General features: G+C 43.1%; 1 protein-coding gene across 6 annotated transcripts in view; it reads left to right on the top strand.

Moving 5' to 3' along the window:
• The window catches only part of FRMD4B (FERM domain containing 4B), an 892,718-nt gene that overhangs the window by 615,379 nt on the left and 257,496 nt on the right, over positions 1 to 19,843 (top strand). For all 6 annotated transcript variants that reach the window (XM_069206591.1, XM_069206592.1, XM_069206594.1 and 3 more), the window contains 3 exons: positions 1,845 to 1,910; positions 3,334 to 3,428; positions 5,908 to 6,000. In XM_069206591.1, coding sequence (XP_069062692.1) covers positions 1,845 to 1,910; positions 3,334 to 3,428; positions 5,908 to 6,000 — 254 coding nt within the window. The remainder of the gene's footprint in view (positions 1 to 1,844; positions 1,911 to 3,333; positions 3,429 to 5,907; positions 6,001 to 19,843) is intronic.

Raw genomic sequence — 19,843 nt, 5'->3', positions numbered from 1 at the left:
GAAATTATAAATAGTTATAGTTATCTGAAGAAACTATAACTCGTGCCAAAAAGTAACTTTAGGCTATGAGCTATACTTTCATAACATAAGTATAACTATAACTGCTGAATTTCTATGGTTTTGGGTGGGTAAAACGTGAACCTAACTATAACGTCTTTGTAACCTTTCGCTTTTCAGTGAATATATATATATACATTTGTATATATTTATATATATATATATAGAGAGAGAGAGAGAGATACATACAACCATACACAAAAGCTAAAACCTACTGGCCTTGTCAACGCATGTTTATTGTGTTTACAGATTCTGTCGTTTTCATGAAATAAGTCAATACGCTCTTCTTTGAAACGCTGCCTGAATAATGTGCTCGCACTTGACTCAGAGTTTGTCCCATAAATTTCATAGACCGTTTCCTCTCCCAGCCAGGTCCTTCCTTCCTTGTCCACTTCCTGACACACCTTCTCTTAACTTTATTTTTTCTTTATCAGCTGCTCGTTCAATTGTTTCATTGACCTTTTCTTTATTTTCATTTCGCAATGCATTCAACATTTACACAGATTATCGCTAGAGGCATTTTGTATTTCTTTCTTTACTTTCACAGAATATCTCTAACATTTTTGGAAATTATGTAATTGTAAAATGAACACCGTAATCAAAAGTATAAAATAACGCGAAAATTATTTACTGACATTGTTGAAGAAACATTAGTGTGCGAATTATTTATTTCACGATGGATTATTTGGAGAGCTCACTTTAATGTGCTTATATAGAACAGACAGAGTAGACAAAAAATGTCCCTCTGTCCCCTTATGATTTTTTATTTTGTTTAATCATTATTTTCATGCTTCTTTTAACACTTTGGTATGGCAAGTATTTTATGGACATAGTGATGATGATGGCTTATTGTTGTTGAAAACAGACAATCTAGCAGGCTTTCTGCTGCCTCCTTGTAGCTGGGGATAGCGGTCAATGCACATGCAACACAAGGAAGCCTCCGAACTCTGTATAGAAAGATGTCTCAAACTATTATTACAATCTACATTGGACATAACTACACACATGTAACGATAAAATAGCATTGCTATTATACTATAATAACTTGTTATCCACAAATCCTAAAGCACACATGGATCTTTGCTACTGACAACATTAAACCGCTGAAGAGAGTGAATTTGCAAGAAATTACAAACTATTATTGGCTTGTTCATTTTAGTTTCACCTTTAAGATCCCACGTCTATTGTGAATTAGTTGTTACAAGAAGAACTCGTTTAGTTAAATGAATAAAGAGACCACATATTTGAGAGAATCGATTCAGTAGGAGGATGAGGTTGTCACCACGTGGTATAAAGAAGAACCTCCTGCCATATAAAAATAGGATATTTTCACCAAATAGTTCTGTGACCTTATAAACAAACTTAGCCTTTGCTCTACTGCCTCGTTCCTGTGTTTAGTCAAGGAGCTCCTTGACGGCTTGCATCATCTTTATGACAAATGGTGACTTGCAACATCCTTATGACATATGGTAGAGATTACTTTATTGCTCATATGGTGCTTGTGCATTTATCAGATTCAAGCAAAAAATGAATCCATGTCAATATTGTGCCACATTTCATTGTTTCTACACCGTGTGTTCCCTTTAAGAAGAGTTCTTAAAACCATCTAAGTACTGCATTCAAGCCACAGAGTGACAGCATATCATTACATGATTATGGCCTCTTGAAATAGGGCTCACCACCAAGAAACGCATTGCTTCCTATGAAAACAATGGCTTACATCCTTGGTAATGGCTTCAGCAGGGGCTTTGATCGTTGCAGCTGATGTCGCCTATTTCTTTTCACAGATGACAGAAGGCCGGCAGTGCCAAGTGCAACTCCTTGATGATCGGAAGTTGGAACTGCTGGTTCAGGTAAAAAAAGGCTTTATTGAGATTTGCTGCTTCCTTTCTTAAACAAATATTTATTGCAGGTTTATATACTACTTTACCTTGGTCGTTCAGATAATACACTCTTGTCTTTTCTTTGTCGGCCTTCATTTGGACTACCTTTTTGTTTTCCCGGTTTCAACAATCTTTTTAATTTCCTTAAATGCGCTATTTTCAGAAATTGAAGATAAGCATCATTTATGTTTAGGCACAGCTCGTAATGCACAGCTGTTATGTGACATTACTCATCAAGCTGCTATAACCACAGGTCTCATGCTGAAAAGGAGTGGTCCTTCAGTGAACCCCCTGTCTATATTGATTGAACAGTGGTGGACAGAGAAGTGTTCAGACATTTCACATCTAGATTATACCTTGTTAACGTAGTGGGATGTAGAAAATTAAGGTGATTGATGGACAGTTGTTTCGTTTGTGCATGCTGCTTTCGACATTTTTAGTTTTATAAGAAATATTTATTTCTGCTATTTTCATATAAAGATACATTTATTTAATGTATTGTGGCACAAACATTCATCACTAAGAGTGAGTGAGTCCGGATAAAAGAGGTACATCTATTAGCGTTCAAATTATCATTATACTGTACCTGATTCATATAGTTAAAAGAGTTACCAGCCTAATCATAATTGCAAGATTTGTGGTAGTTCCATTGATCTGGGGAGCTTCTCCCAGAGACCTGAATGCTAAAGGAAGGTAGAGTGTCTGTGAGAAATTCCTGAAAAAATGAGGGAATTGAAACTGGAATTACTGATCCCTCCAGTAATTCCATGCTCCTGAGTGGACTCTCATGACCTTCCTTGTAATTCGCTATAACATCCCACTACAGGATTTACAAGTGCCTTGAATATAGAGAGCTCCAAGGATTGGAGTTAAATGCCTGTCACATAGTAACTCCCGGGCCGGGGGCAGGGAAGATATTTCTTGGTAATGAGGCTCTTAATGTTCTAACCCACGTTCTAGATAGCTGCAGTTTTGTGTAAATAATTTCAGCCAACTGAGTTAGCTGATAACTTTAACCATAACTCCAACCTTACATTCCTGGGCAAATTTCTGTAAAAGTTGATCACTTTCATGGCCAACAACTGAGATGGCCGCGGGTTTTTGAATTTCTGGCAGAGGAGGATGAAGACACATGTTAGACACAGACTCTAGTCTGAGGGAGATGTGTGAACACATCTAAACTATGATGAAGCAAGGTTTAAATATTCATTATCGACAACCATCAAAAATGAAGACCATAGCACCATGGTGTGAATTAAATATGAAGCAAGAACTAGACTAATCATACAGAAACATGATAGGGCAGCTAACTGTTCTCCATAAACAAACTACAAAAGTGTTTACAATTAACGTTTGACTTGTTTTCTAAATTGATGATTTGTGTTTTTATTAGCCCAAACTTTTATCTCGGGAATTGCTGGATCTGGTGGCATCTTATTTCAACTTGAAAGAAAAAGAATATTTTGGAATAACATTTGTAGATGATACGTAAGTATAGATTTGTATTGCTAAAAAGACTTTTAATTCCAACTGTGTTCAAGTTCCTCCTTGTTGGGGTTGTACCTTCTCATTTTAAAAACTCAGTTGCTTCCCCTCATAAAAAGTAAAGCATGAACCATAAACAATAAGTGAAAACATTATTTTTTGGTGGACAGTAGGCCATCAACGGATTGTTGTCATAATTCATATAATAAATGCAGATGTGCATGTGTTTCCAAATATATTGTTGTTGTTTTTAAGGGTAGAGCAGTTAACCTTAACCTTCAAGTCATAGACCTACACACGTCAGTTAGTGAATAGCATTTTGTAGTACATGAGTAGCACTATTGTAGTAGTACTATTATAGTATTGTAGTACTAACAAAAATGCAGTTTGAGACTAGACCTCCTTGTTCATAACCTGCTGCCCCAAAATGATCACTTTGGTAACTTCCAAGAGCCACCATTCAGTTATTGCTTGACGTTTGCAAACCTCCATTTAACATGAGTTTTGATTTGATAGACTTCCTATCCCTCATGGTCATCTAATGCTTGGTGTGGAACAAATAACCTTCACAATGGCAATTTAAAGAAAGATCCCTCCCTTCCTACTGGTGGGGGGGCGGAGAATTATTCTTTGTGAAGAGTTGCAATAAACTAGTGAAAAGAGGATTAGTCCTCATCAAAATGTTATTTTCCAATTGGTTTGAAACTGCCCATTTCTATCAAAGTGGACATTATTTTAAATCATTTGGTTTTATTTTACGTTTAGTTTGATTTTGTGTTTAATTTCCCTCTACCTTAGCCGTAACACTAGCCTTAAAACGGACTATTACATTAATATTGCTCCTGAAGCTACACTTAACCCTAGAACTTACCCTAATCCTAACCCTACACCTCACCCTATGACTAACTCTGTCTTTAACCCAAATCAATTATCTAACGCTAACTCTATTCCTATAAACTCACTCTAATGCTAACTTTCACCCTTACTGTAATCCTAACTCTCATACTAACTGTAATCATTGCTCTCTAGCTCTCTACCTACTACCACACTATAACACTAACTCTAATCCTATCACTCAGTCTAATGTTAACTTTCACCCTTAGCATAAACATCTCACCCTTACGCTAACTTTAACCGTAGCTCTAACTCTGAGCCTATCTCACACTGTAACCCTAATCCTATCACTATTGTTCACTCTCAACCTAACTTTCATCCTGGCCCTTAAATCTAACTCTCACCAACATGTTAATGCTAACCTTACTTCTAACATTGAACCTGTATCAGACTATAACCCTAACCCTACCCCTATCACTCTCTGTAACATTACCTTTCACCCTGTACCATAAATCTAACTCTCACCCTCTTACTAACTATAACCATAACTCTAACTCTGAGTCTATCCCACACTGTAACCCCATCCTTATTGCACAACTTGACACTAACTTTCACCCTTAACCTAAATCTAACTTACAACCGCATGCTAACTCTATCCATAGCTCTAACTTTGATGTATCCCACACTGTAACCCTAATGCTATCCCTAACGCTTACCCTAATGACCCTTACCCTAAATCTAACTCTCACTCTCACATTAACAACAACCATAGCTCTAAACTCTGAGCTTATCCCACACTGTACCCATACCCCTATTACCCATCCTAATCCTAAATCTTGCCCAAACAGTAACCTAAACCCTACCACTAACTTTTACTGCCACCCTCCTTCTTAACCAGTGACTAACCCTATTTGTTTGTTTTCCCAATTGCTTGTTTTCTCATTAATTATTTTTGAACCATTTGCATATCTACCTGTAACTCAAACCAAATAATTCTGACTGCTCAAGGATTAAAAACCAGCAAATAGGATCTTATGTGTTGCGCAAAGGAAGTTAGTGATTGATTCTCCATGATAACTAGAAGGGTGCGGAAATCTCAGTGGAAAGTGTGGAGCATTAGGAGTTGCCCAATAGGGAAACTGAAGAATCTATCCATGTTAAAGCTGCTGACTAGGGCTTACTCTTCAATTCTGTTTTGTGCAGAACTGCATTGCACAGTGTAACAAGGGAATTAGTTGAGTGTAAAACAGCATGTTGAGGAGAGTATTGTGTGACGCCACCACTCTTTCCAGATTCAGATGGGACTGCTGAAATTACTAGCAGTCAGAGTTGTCAACAGTAGATCTAAACGTGCAGTCTTGGTTGAGTTGTAAAACAGAACTGTTACTCATTAATTATACACAAACATGTTAATACAAATATATATTATTTGTTTATATCACGATTGATGAGTGAGTTGTTTCTTCATATATGTATATATAACTGATGTGCACTTGCATTGCCGTGTGCTTTAGATACAACCTGACATATGTGGAAACAAAAAATTGCCTTAATGATTATTAAAAAAAAGTTACACATATGTAAGTTGCCATTATTTTCCATTGTTAAATTTAAAAAACAACGTTCTCTTTTTTTTTATTGGTACCAGCGGTCAATATGCCTGGCTGCAGCTAGATCACAGAGTTCTGGATCATGATTTGCCAAAGAAACCTGGACCTGTGACTTTGTCTTTTGTTGTGCGGTACGTCCCTTACATCTTCATAAAATTCATTGATTGTGTGTAAAACTGGCATGATGACGGACAGTCTAAGGTGAGGTTTTATTTTTTCACATTTTATGTATAAAGAGTATTCCCAAGGAATGCATTGGGGTAAGTAGATCCATATGTATTTAGTTACTCTAGAGCAGTGGTTCCCAACCTGTGGTCCAGGGACCCCCGGGGGTCCGCAAAGCCTCTTCAGGGGGTCCGCGACTGCTTAGAAAATTAAATAATACTAACGTATTTCAAACCCAGCTTTCCCTGGATTCCAATAATGATTGATTGGGGGTCCCTGGGTTCCAGTGATGATAAAGTGGGGGTCCACAGAACTCAAAAGGTTGGGAACCACTGCTCTAGAGAGTTTATGGATCAAGGATTTGCACGTGATAGGAAACTGTTATTTTAAAGAATAGACTTTCCCATGAAAAATCAATACGAAGCACTGAATATTGCCATCATTATTAATATCACCGTGGCCTACAATCTTATGAACATAGCGCTTCACCATCTTTGAATATGACCTCTTTAAGGAAGTCGCACAAACTCTTCCAGGCGTTAAAGTCACTAGTGGGGTTTAGAAGAAACAGTTTAGCTTTACTCCTTGAGCCAATGCCGCACAGTCTGACATTCAATATGCATGCAACAAAACAAAAAAATCATGGGATCTTCATCAAGGTATAACAGAAGAATTCCTGTGAGCCTACCATGGTCTTGGAACTTCCTTAAAAACAATAGTTATAAAAAAAAATCTTTGAAAATAATAGGAAAAAAACATGTATTTTAGGCAGCTACCAAATAGCGGCTGTACAGTGAATTACCTGTTTTTCATTTAAATCAACATATCTGCAGGAAGCACAGCGCCCTGCACCAGCAACACTTCCCAAGATCTGTTTATCAACTCATCCGAAAAGGATCCAGGAACCCTGATGCTCCATTTCTATGGCCCTTCTTTGTGACTGAGTTTATGCTCTTTTAGTTTTTCCTTACAGTCCCTTTCGTACTCTTTCACTAGAATGTTTTTGAATTTTAATATGCCTTGTTCTTATATTGTTGAACAGATAGGAGGGTGGTAAGCAAAAATGATGGTCATTTCAGGTTTCTTTTTTATAGGCAATAGTGGGTGTTATGAGGCAAACATTTAGGGCCGAATTTAAGAAAAGTGGCGCTGCATCCAATGCAGCGACACTTTTTTTGTGCCCCCTGACACCACCATGTGTGTGCCGTATTTATGATACGGTGCACCATGTCAGTATTAGAAAAAATAGTGTAAACATTTTTGACGCTATTGTGGCCCTTTGCTCCACTAGCGTCAGCATTTTTTATACTAGTGGAACATAGTGCAAGAATGCCCATTGATTACAGCAGGCATTAAAAATGATGCCAAAAATGGCACAATTAAATCTTATGGATTTCATTGTGCCATTTTTGTGGGCCTCTTTGCACCAGAATGCCCCCTTTGCATATGCATGCATAATGTGGCGCAAAGGATTATAAAGTGGTGCACCACTTTGTAAATATGGCACTGGGAAAAGGTCACCTTAGCGCTGCCTTAGCATCAAAAACATGACACTAAGGCGGCGCTAAAGTGGCACAAGGGGCTCTTAAATCTGCCCCTTAGACTCGTAAGAAAGTGGGGAGGAGTAAACATACTTACTGGTATAAGCACTTTTCTCTCATATCACAATTTTCAGCCTTTTACTCTACAATCACACTCTAACCTGATGAAAGGATTGGAAGCAGGCCTGAGTCTTAGCCTCTCCTTAAGACAAAAAATGAAGTATGCCCCTTCCCTTCTTCCATTTTGAATTTGGACACCGATATTTACTCCAAGATAGGGACATTCTTAGTTGGCAATGGTTGTCCCACACTCAAGTGCATAGAATATGACATCAAGGATACCATCAGTGTTGGCGAAGGTCTGGATGCTGACTCCCACATTAATATGGAGACCGTCCTTAGCAGGGCACTGGACTTTGAGCAGCTCTCTGATGCTTATAGAATCTGTTTTGATGCTTAGGCGCTTGACCCCGAGGTTTTCAGAATTGAGGTGTTCCTTTATGTTACCAGCCCATCAGTGTCATCAGAAATGCTGCCTTCTAAACCTACCAGCACCACATCCATGACAAAGGTTCTTACAGATACCTACCGGCAGGGGACATCATAGATCCTGCTCAGTGGCGTAAAAGAAAATGGTGGCCCCTTCCGCATAATGTGAGGAAGAGCCCCCGAGTCGCCCATATTTACAGATAATCATTGGCCTGAGACTGCTTGTTGGGGATACCCAGCGCCACCTGTGTTACATCCACGATCCTGCTGTAGATATTTTTGGGGGAATCTTTAAAAACAAAGGATTCATGCAGATTCTTCCACTGCTTCTAGAATAGAGTGGTAACCTCTTAGAAGGCCTAAGAAAAATGCCTTGGCCAAAGCATATTGGTTCAGAAAAACTTACCCGCTTGAGTCGACAGTTCATATTAATAATTTTTGATCATCAATATCACCAAACCCATCGGAATGGATTTCCCAGAAGTATTGAAGAGTTATGTTGTGTTGGGGCTTTTAAAACAATTGAATCCTGAGGAAAAAAATGAAAAGAGGGTTCTAACCTGATATGGCACACATAGGCTGCTTCAAGGGATGGTGCTGAGGGGGATTGAAGTGCCGGGGCTAGCACTTTCCCGGGCACTGTGTTGATTAAGCAAACATTTTTTATAAATTAAAGCAAGCCAGACATCTTGCTGATGGCTATAATGCGAGATAGCGCCAGACACCATATTTTTTCTCTCCCAGGAGTATATTTAATTTTTATACATAGAAACAGATGCCTCTGGGACCTGGCAAAAATGAAAGATGTGTCTAAGATGCCCACATTAATATTTTTGCCCTGGCCTAACAAAGACATTTGACAAACTTCTGATGCATTATAAAACACAATTTGAGCATTAGGAAAGCTGACGGTAGTAAGATGGCATTGCCACTCTCCGTTTGGGGCACATTTTGCCCATATTACTGCCCGCTGAAGTTTGTTTTCACACCATGACCCTCAGAAGTGTCTTACGCAACAAGAGGCAGATAGACCTGTCACTGCACTCATGGGAAAGTACATTTATTACACAGACACTACTCAGTACTATGCAACAATTTACAAACATACACAAATTGATGGAATTACTCTTGGGAGACATGGTGTAATCATTCTTGTCTCCCCCAAGCGGAAATATAATCCAACAACCCACATGGCAAAACCTTTCCTTGTATCTAAAGCAATATTTGACTGTAAGTTGGTGACACAAACTGCATTGGGGAGAGGCTTTGCTGCTCCTGCAGCTCCCCCAGTCCATGGGCACTTGGTTAGTGGTGGCTTCATCTTTCTGGGGCCACCACAAGCTGGCGAGGGGCCAAAAGCCATAGTGGTGTCCCGCAAAGCATTGTGGGGCATGGTGCATACAATATGAGCTGCTCTCCCGCTGTGCCGGCGAGAGCTGTGATGCTGCCAGAGTTGGTTGGGGGTGCCCGATCCCACCCGGACACCCCCACACCAGGTAAGTGGTACCTCGTTGGGGGTGGCACAGAGAGCCCACCCCTGGCATCCCCTGCTGGCTCCCCTCACGGCCAGCACCTCCAGCTGCTGCTGCAGGAGCCGGTCCTTCCTTTTATGTTGGTCCGCTCCTGCGGGCAGACGCATGCTGTAGCCATACCGACCGCCTCGGGGAGTGCGATGGCACTCCCCTCTCCTCCTCTACATCTCCGGGGCCCCTCCTCACTTTCGCAGAGAGCGCAACGGTGCTCCCCGGCTTTGCTTCTGGTGCCCGGAACTGTCCTGCTCCCTGACTTCTTCTTCGGCCACCGGCCCCTTCCACAGCTGGTGGCCATCTTCGCGGGGGCACGACGGCATCCTTTTTGACAGGGCCCTAGGATGGGGTCCAGGGTCCCTTTACCATCGCGGCTAGGGGGGTGCGCAATGGCACCCCTCCATCTCCATGAACAGGCCAGGCTTCACGGGTCCCCAGGATGGTGTCTGGGGCCCCCTCTTCGACCACAGAGGGGAGCGACAGCACTCCCCCAGCTCCTCTTCCTCTTGGGGGCAGACCCCAGGCCCCGGCCCACCCAGGGGGCATTGACTGGACCAGCAGTGGAGCCCCAAGTGCTTCGCTCCTTGCTCAGAAATAGGTCAAAAGTCACAGACCTTCTCCTTGGGATTTCTCGAGCCCCCAAGGGCCGTTTTTCATGATTCTGGTGTTGTTTCGCTCCTGGTGATGAGCCCTTGTCACCGGTGGCACTTTTGTTAGGCATCATGGCCTAGAAGGGTCTCAGATTGTAGGGAGCCAGTCCCAATGACTCCCTGCACCAGTTTTTCTTCTGGGCGCCCTCCTTTTCTTCTCGGCAGCATGCCAGCCCAGCCTTTCCCCCCAAGTAGTCCTCAGTGGGCGAAATGGGGCCAGCTTACCTGGTTTTGGCATGCACATCACTGGGCCTGAAGTCCTTCAGGGGCATAGTCCCTGCACCAGGGGGCAGTCAGGAGTTCTTCCTTCTAGTTGTCCATGATGCTCGTCTACAGTCCTAGTGTCCAGTAGTGAAGCACAGCCAAGAGAGAGAGCTGTCCCCTGTGCAGGACCTTTTAAAAGGGGGCGGAAGTGTCCCACAGGCCTGCACCTCTGGCCTATCCTGGTCTGCCACATCACTTCCTTGCCCTGTCCCCTCCTTTCTGCACAGTCTTCTGGGATAGCTCAAAATGGCATCATCCAGGAGCTAGGATCATATGTATTCTGAACTCATCCTCTCCTCCCTGACATTCTCTCCCAGGCCTCTCCGGCCTGTTCCTGGCGCAGAATGACAGCTAGCTGATTGATGCAAGACCCTGCTCAGGCAGCTGGACAGAGCAATACTGGGTCCTTATATTGAGGTGAGTCAGAGAAATATGCCATTCCTGGATGACCCACAAGGTGTACAACTATGTTTTTTGTAACCTACTGCATTATTCTTTTTATACAGGTTACAGTGTAGATTGGTGTGACTCTGGTCTCGGTGAACCTCATAGGACTGGAGTTGCACCATAGGCCATCCTTTCCCATTGACATTTAATGGAGTGTCCCTAAAATGAAAAGACAGTAAGCACACTGACACTGGTATTTAATGGAGTGTCCCTACAGTGAAAAGACAGTAAGCACACTGACTATGCCTCACATGTGTACCTACTCCAGGTCACCACCCACTCTGCATAGTTCATTCTGCACCAGGCTACATAAGCGCAGTTCGTGGGCTTCACACGCCAGGAATCCTCCCTGCGCAGCCCTCACATGGGTGCACATGCGTGTCTACACGTGATCACACGTAACCAGCCCGGGGCCTCCTACTCTTGCTGCTCCACAGCAGCCTTTCCTTAGCAAGGCGGCACCGGTGGTAAACACACGCAGTCCATTTTACCATGAGTTTACTGTGGATAAGTCCCCGAATAGGAAAAAGTCAAACAGGTGGTCAAAAAGCGGAAAAACAGGGAGGACCAGATGCTCAGAACCGTCATCTCACAAAATGAGAATCAAAAAATCAGAAACACAAATGAACAATATCCTTGCATTGAAGTTTTCCCCGAGCAACCCCAACACTGTGGATGTCAATATAGGAAGGGACTGCACCAACAGCGATCGGTAATGTGAGTAACGCCAAGCCTTAGAAAAAAAAATATATTCAGAGAAGTTAAAAAAAACAAAGGAAAGTGTCAACGAGTGACAAGTGTAGTCCAATCCATGCCTAAGAAAAAGGTTTATTGCAGTCTCCTTTTTCCATCCCTCTTCCCCTCACCCTAGGAGTAACTAAGGGCCTGATTTATACTTTTTTAGCGTCACATTTCCGTCATTTTTGGACACAAAAGCGGCGCAAACTTACAAAATTCAATTATATTTTGTAAGTTTGCGCCGCTTTTGTGTCAAAAAATTACGCAAATGCGGCGCTAAAAAAGTATAAATCATGCCCCAAGTATTTATTCTTCTTGTACAGTATGTTTTAAAATGCACTTTTTAGTATGTTGTGGGTTCTACGGTGTAAATGTACATCTGTTATTTGCACCAAAGTCATAATAGACGAAATGTGCTTAAAGTAAACTAAATCGAATCTAAACGCAGACTCTTTTCTATTCTACAGCACTTCTAATCTCATCCACAGATCTACATTTTTGAATGCCTTTTTTTGGAGCCATAGCCCCAGGCTTAGCTACTAGCAGATTACACAGTTCACTGAACACCTGTCAGATACAGTTGTATTCTGGGAAGAAGGAGAAATCGATTTAAATAAAGGTCTTTTAACGAACTAATTTAATAACATTGTTTTACTTCTCTTAGCCAGCTCAAATCACCATCTGTGACAGGCTCGGTGCCCAGGAGGATGAGCTTCCAAATTCATTCATAAATTATGAACTTGTTAAGAGGTGTGAAAAGAAATACTAAAAAAGTTGTCAATAATATTACTACTAATTATGCAACTTGTAATAACACCAATGCCAATAGTAATGATAATAACAATAAAATCATCAATATTGTTATCGATAAAGGTATTTTCGTGATGACTCTAATTGTTACTAATGTCAATAATATGATTTTAATCATTATTGCAGCACACTTATTTTCTTGGGCCCTAAATTATATAGCTTCTTTCTTTACAACATAAGATTTTTTATTCTCTCCACTAGAGGGCACTGTGCTCTAGCATAAAATATAGAACTCGGCTTGTACACTAAGTTGAACGCAAACTGAAGAACAAGTGAATCAGTGTCTGATTTTTGGGAGAGAACTTGTGATAGTTCAGTAGACGTTCCTTACCTGTAGGCACGTTCTATGTGTTGACATAATCATTAAGTCACTATTCACTCTGATTGAGAAAGAGAGCTAGAAACCCTGATCAATATAAGTGCTGTGCTAATCTCCCTGGCATTGCTAGTGCAACACTTCAGAAAAACATTGACAAAGCTAATAGGACTGGCGCTGGATGCAAATCGTTTGGCTCTGTAAATGTTTGTTTTCTTTTCAAATTATTTTTATAAAACTTTATTTTAAAAAATATTAAAAATCTCAGTTCCTGCGTTCGAAGTATACTGGTGCGGCCATCTTGAAAAATTTTTTTACAAATATTTACCAAAAAAACATTGACTGATGGCTACCTACTTACATGTACACATGAACACATATCCCCATTGCCCCCGGCTTAATATTGTGATGGGCGTGATTCAAATGAGTCTGACACTTCAACAGACCAATGGTGAACCAGGCTGACAGAAAGCTCTGGTTTCTAAGTGTGCATAAGTGTTAAACTTTATATTTAAATCAATGGCCCAGATTTAGGAGGGCTTAGCACCTCCTTGTGCCACATTAGAGTCATTTCTTTATGCTAAAGTGGCCCAACGAGGCCAAAATCACTGCACCATATTTACAAAGTGCCGCACTTTGTAATCCCTTGCGCCACATTATGCATAATGTATGTAAGAAGGGCGTTTCCCCATTAGGGGGACCACAAAAATGACACAGTGGAATCTAAGAGATTCCACTGCGTCATTTTTCACAACTACTTTTATTGCCTGCACAGAGCAGGCGTTAAAAGGGGGCACACCATTGCTTTCAATGGGGCCCCTATGTACTGTGCAGGATTAGCACCAACATTTTGGTACTAATCCTACACAGTACATCAATAGTGTAAAATATTGCCCCACCGTGTGCCATGGTGCGCTGTATATTAAATACAACGCACACATGGTGGCAGTAGGCGGGCTCTAAAGGGCTCAAGAAAAGTGTCACTGCATTAGATGCAGGGCGACTTTTCTTAAATCAGGCACAATAGGTCTTGGCTAACGATAAACTAAAGATTATTTTGGGTTTCGAGTCTGCTTGAATATATTGCATCTCATACAAAGGGCTGGCGTTAAAGCTATTATGGTTCTTAATTATCATGACAATGTTTTCAACATTTGTGCTTGTATCGAGGAAAATGGATGCGAATTCAGAGGTGTTCAGAGGACATATGTTGCCGTAAGTCAATAAAGCAGTGATTGGAACCGGGTTTATTGGCTGTCATGTGGCCACATGCTACATCTAATGCCTTCAACCAGCCTAGACATTTTGACAAACAGCTCTTTGCGTTCTGGGTTTTTTAGCCCATTTTTCAAAGATAAAAGTGGAACTATATGTTCTGGGTGCAGCTGCGGCTCAAAATCATCAGGACTGCCTTGCACATGTCGTAGGATGCCGCGTAGGTAAAATATTGCCATAAAATAATAGCATGTTTTAGCAATACGGGTGACAAATCAGCCGGTAAAGAAAATAGAGTATGATGTCTTAGAGTTTCAAGTCTTTTATGTCATCAGAGATACCTTTACTGTGTGTATAGACCCCGGAGCCTCTGAAAGACTTTGAGTGTGATTTAAATGAAGATAATGGAGGAGGAATCAAGAGCCGACTGGTGACTAGTCAGGTCCTGGGGCAAGCTGGCCCGGCAAGTTGAGCTGAGCAGAAAGTGGACTCTGCACACTAGACAGAGCCTGCTGCTGCCTTTCTCACACGTTTTTGGCAGAATGAGGAACCAGGGCCGGCTTTAGTGCGCGGTGCCATCCTGAGCAACAATCTGTTTTGGCTCCCGCCCCCATGTCTTCCTTCTCAGATTCCCGCACTAGCACCCAGCGAAAGTGATCTCATCGCTCCATAACCCTCTCTCACATACTTTTCATTTGTTTTAAAGCACTGGTAAAGGCTAGCTTTGCTAATTCATTCAGCTACCCACACAAAATACAGATCTGTTATTTGCAGCAGGCATATTAACCCTCTACCCTATTTAATGGTGAGTCAGAACTGCCTCTGGACACAACTCAAACTCTCTCTCACTATCAGAGTTATCTTAACATCATTGTTGCCTGACAGCTGGACCCACATGAAACTCTGCTTCAGGTGCTTTTAAGTTGTAAGTTATTGCTAAACACAGCGCTCCCCCTGAGGTCAGCGCCCCCCCTCCAGGTCAGCGCCCAGTGCGGCCGCACCAGGTGCATCCGCCTAAAGCTGGCCCTAAGCGGAAGTTTTGGCGCTGGAGGGAGGTTCTGATGTGCAACCACCTCATAAGTACATAGTCCTCTGCAGTTTATTCTGCATCTCTGTTGAGTCTGAATGAACAGCGCTCAGGATACAAGAGTGAGTGTGTGGCACTTTTTTGTTTTGTTTAACTTGCCTGGCTCTTAAGCTGGAGCATGTGCAAATAATTCTAATTGGGATATAGAACTCTGTTCCCCTGGACCGTCCCGACCATGCACCAAGGGCCCTTTGGAACACGGGCTTCTGAACAATTCTACATTTTCCCATGCCTTAAAAAGTCTCTGGATAAATGTAAGGATGTGTGAGTTTCTTGCAAGTGAAGGGAGACAGTACCCGTTGTAAGTAGGGCTATTACAATGTGAGGGTAGGTGTGGCTTTTTGACCTGTGCTTCGTGCTTCTTGAGCTCTCTAATCAACAAGCATTGGCAAAGCCAATAGCTCTGACCTACAAGAGCTATTGCCTTTTTCACTTTTACTTCCTGTATAGCAACATGGCATAAAAAAGCATTGGTAGAACCAATGTTGTCTTGTCTATAAGAGCTATTGCCTTTGCCAATGTTTTTAGCCATGTTGTACAGCAGCTCAGTTGATGTGCAGCATGGTTGAAAGTAAAAAAAAAAAAAAAAGAAACGCTTTGACGCTGTCAGTGCTGGCCACATCTTAATTTTTTTTTTTACTTTTGTCCGTGCTTCACAGCAGTACAACTAGGTTAAAAAGAAAAAAACAGCTATAAGACGTGGGCAGAGCTGGCCTTTTGATAGTGCTTTTTTACTGTGCGATGGGTGGCTGCCAACATTGAGGGAGGGTTTATGGAAGCAACAGACAGAGAGTATGGGGGAAAAAACACTATGACACAGCCAGCACAGGCACTTTTATTTTCTTTATTGCGGAGTGGTGCAGGGGGCAGCATGGGGGAGTGGGCAGAGGATGGAGGGAGGGCAAAACCATGGACAGTGCGTGGGGCAAGCAGCAACACAACAGCGGGACGAGGGAAGCAACAACACAAATGGCGGGTGGGGTGGGAGGAGGGTAGGAAGGAGACGAACAACACAGGGAGCAGATGCAGTCAAACAACAATAGACAGTGTGAGGGGGAAAGCAACAACATGGAAAGTGGGTGAGGGTAAGGAACAACACGGACAGCAAGAGGGGCAAGCAATAAAAACACAGCAGTGGGGGGGCAAGTAACACGAAGGATGCACCAACATGGAGGGCAAGGGGGGGTGGGAGCCCGTAGCAACATGGAGAATGAGTGACTGAGGAGAATACTGGAAAAAAATGTACTCTAGTTGAGTGCTTAGACAAAATGAAAAATTAGCTTCTCATTAAAGGAGCAGTGGAATAGCACAAGTGCTTGGGTCTCCCCCCACGGTCCTAGTGCTGGAAGAACTTCTTACCATCCCCTCTCCCCAAAAGCTTGTCGCATACATCTGTGCTAGCATACAGAGATCCGTACCAATCCACAAGACTTTGGTCCGCCAGGCGTGGTCTGATGACACTAGTGTGGCCATATATGACAAACAACTGACTTACTGTCCCTGAACTATACGCTGCATCTGGTTCACTTTAAATTCTTACACAGAATCTATATGAAACCTACACGCCTGCTTCACATGGGACTCATGGATGATGCACGATGCGTGTACTGTGCGACGTCATGTGCTACATTCCTCCAGTTGCCTTGGGATGCCCAAGATTCGGGATTTCTGGGAGAAGGTGTGTCGGGTTGTAACTGATACCACAGGTCATTCTCCCGAGCGATCCCCCATGGTTGCGCTGCTTGGATATGTTAAGGAGGTTCCTCCGGACGTCCGCAGGTTCACAGCTATGATGTTGCTATTGGCTATGCATAATGTGGCGATGCATTGAGGCAGAAGTCGGGGACCCAGCAGGGACAAATGGCAGCGGGATGACACTATGTGGAAGGAGTTAGTAGGGAAATACTGGGAATTGATGCCTGTTCGCTCACGACTGAAGGATATTTAGCCCCCCCCCTTATGAACTACCTCCGACTTACCGCAGACATGAATGCAAATGCCCCCGGTGGAGAACCCCTGACAACTGAGGAGCCTGTATGCCCCACTTCAGGCCATTCAGGCAATGCCCTGTTGGACTGCTCTGCCAATGTGGACTGATTTCATGATCTTTAATCATGCCAGGTGTAGTGCCATTGGATACATTGACTGGGAGGAGTTGGGACCTCTCCATGTGGATAGTTCGTTTACTCTGCCCCCATCCTTCTCATCTTGTACACTTCCTCCAACCCGCCCTTCCCCAATGCTGCTATCCCTCTACCCCTCCCCCACCCTCCCGTTGCATTCACATGCAGTGGATTTTTTGCATGCCAAGCTCACATTGTAATTGTGACTGGAATGTATGCTGCTCTGCAGAGCTGTTGTATTTGTGTTTTGCTAAAAAGAAAACAAGGAATAAAAAAAAAATGTTAAAAGTACTTAGGTCATGCTCCAGTGAAGGTACAAACAAAAGAAGTGGATATGACTGCTGCATATTCCAATTTAGGAAAAGCAAGCAAATTAGTGTGACAATGAATCCAACCAATGGTAAAGCAATGGGCGGTCTCTTAGCCCCATGTAAGTAAGCAAAATATTTCACGACCGACAGAGCATGCGCTGTCTCAGGCAAGAACGCAAAATCAGGGCTGACCTGTGGATTGTCCGTGGAACTGACACGGCGGAACCACTTGGGCTGCCAAACGCTGTATTTTGTAAGCTGTTAAAACGTTATGTCCTAATTAAGAACTGGGCCGACGAACCAGAAAGGGCGATGCAAAAATGTTACCCAGGGCCTCACTTTTGCCCATTGGTAACGATTTATTTCAATTACTGTTTGTAAGCAGCTGTTTCCAAACCTCGGTTGCGAGGATTTCTTTTAAACGCCCCTAAATATAAATCAGAATCCTCCTTAAAGGCTGCCTCTTGTCCTGGCGTGATCTTACAATGTGCGAACACGGGTTTATTTGAAGTGACTCCTTCTGTAGCGCTTTGTAGGGTAGGGCGTGTGTCGCGTTGGAGGGGACAGTTGCTGTGGCACTGAATGGCTGCTTCGCTGTTATCCGCTCCCCTCTTGGCTCGGGCTTTTCGTTAACAGGCACATTAGTTACACGGCGTCAGCCCCCGTTCAGGGGTGACTTCATAAACACAGAGCCGCGTCCCTGGGCCTGGCAGAGCCGCTGCAGGACTTGGCAAAGGCCTTCTCTGTCCTTCATCTGCTGCCTGCATGTCCGGAGCAAGAAGCACAGCGCCGCCTGCCGTTCAGCTCTAGTTAAGACAAGCTAGTATGTTTAACAGAATGCTTTGATGGAAGTAACGCTACATACATCTGACAAAATAAGCGCTTAGTCTCTTTGAGAAACGTTTCTGCCATTGAAGTCGCCACCTCATCCCTTGATTGAAGTATTCTGCCCTTAAGTTCTGGAAGTAACTGGGTGAGGCAAGTCAAAGGGCGCCTCATTGCCACTGCCCCCCTCTCCCCTCCCACATACCCTTCTGCAGTTTCCCAACCACGCCCACCGCTCCTATTCCAGGGCCTCTGCTTCTTCCAAACGATAAAGCCAGCCCACAAATCCTAATTAAATTAAAATAGAGAATTCGGTGCTCAGCCACACCGTCACGATAACCCTGATTAATGCATTAATCTCTCGGCCCAAGAGCGGTTTCTGCTGACGGTCCTGCCCACTGGAGGTGCAGCTTGTTGGGCCTGGCACTCCACCGTGCAGAGGGAAATGGAAAACATCACCCTGGCGACTATCAGAAAGCAGGGCCCGTCTGTTGCCTTGACGGTGTCCACCGCAGGCTTCTCCGTAGGCGTTGATTGTTACTGTGCTCGGGCGAGTTTATCTGTGCCTTATCACTCATCAGCAAGGACTGCTCCTGCCCACTCCCTCTCGCGTGCAAGCGCACGTCCCGTGGCAAGTGAAACAAGCATTGACAAAACCAATAGGCCCAGCTCTTTAATGGAAAAAAAAATGTTTGCAACTTGAAACTTAGCTTTATGTAGTTTTATAAGAGCGTGTGTGTGTCTGTTCGCATGAGAGAGGAAAGGATGCTAGCACACATCAGTAGAAAGCACCAGTAACTGGATGGCCCCGGGGTCTGAGCCCCCTTCCCATGAACAGGTGTAATGTAGCAGGTGCGCGGTTTGAGACGCTTTAAGCACTACTCACGAGGGATGATATACAACTCACATCTTACTGTCCTTAATCGCCTCCACACATCTCATCGGACGTAAACCGTTTTTGCAACGATAAGTACATCTTTCCCGGGGAATCATATTTCAATCTGAGCTCTAATCGCACAGTCGCAGCTTCTCACTCGCCTCTTCACATGAATTCATCGTGTATCTTCTCTTCGGTCCAAAGACCAAATTCACTCGACAGTGACCTCATTAATTTTGTGAAATATCCCTCCACATTCTCACCATAGCTCTGTGCACTCACACCAAAATAACGCCTCCGAAGAATGGCAGTCAGTTTGGGCCATTAATGGAAGTCTGCACTACCATTAATCATCCGACCTCTTCATTTCCAGTCTTTCCTGTCCTTCCCTCCGAGGCAGAGCATTAACTGTGATGTTTTCCATTCCACACTCATATTTGAACACCGATTCTTGCATAGTGTGTAAAGCTTTTTTCCCCATTTGGACTGAAAAGAAAGAATAAATGGGTGTGTGCACGTACATTCGGTATTTTAACACTTCCAATGCCAACTCTTTGACAGTACCAGAAAAATCTCCAGTATCCGAGGGA

The sequence above is a fragment of the Pleurodeles waltl genome, chromosome 9, assembly GCF_031143425.1.
Source record: "Pleurodeles waltl isolate 20211129_DDA chromosome 9, aPleWal1.hap1.20221129, whole genome shotgun sequence".
NCBI lineage: Eukaryota > Metazoa > Chordata > Amphibia > Caudata > Salamandridae > Pleurodeles > Pleurodeles waltl.
Note: the sequence above shows the minus strand (reverse complement) of the source record. Positions and strands in the feature narration are given on the sequence as shown.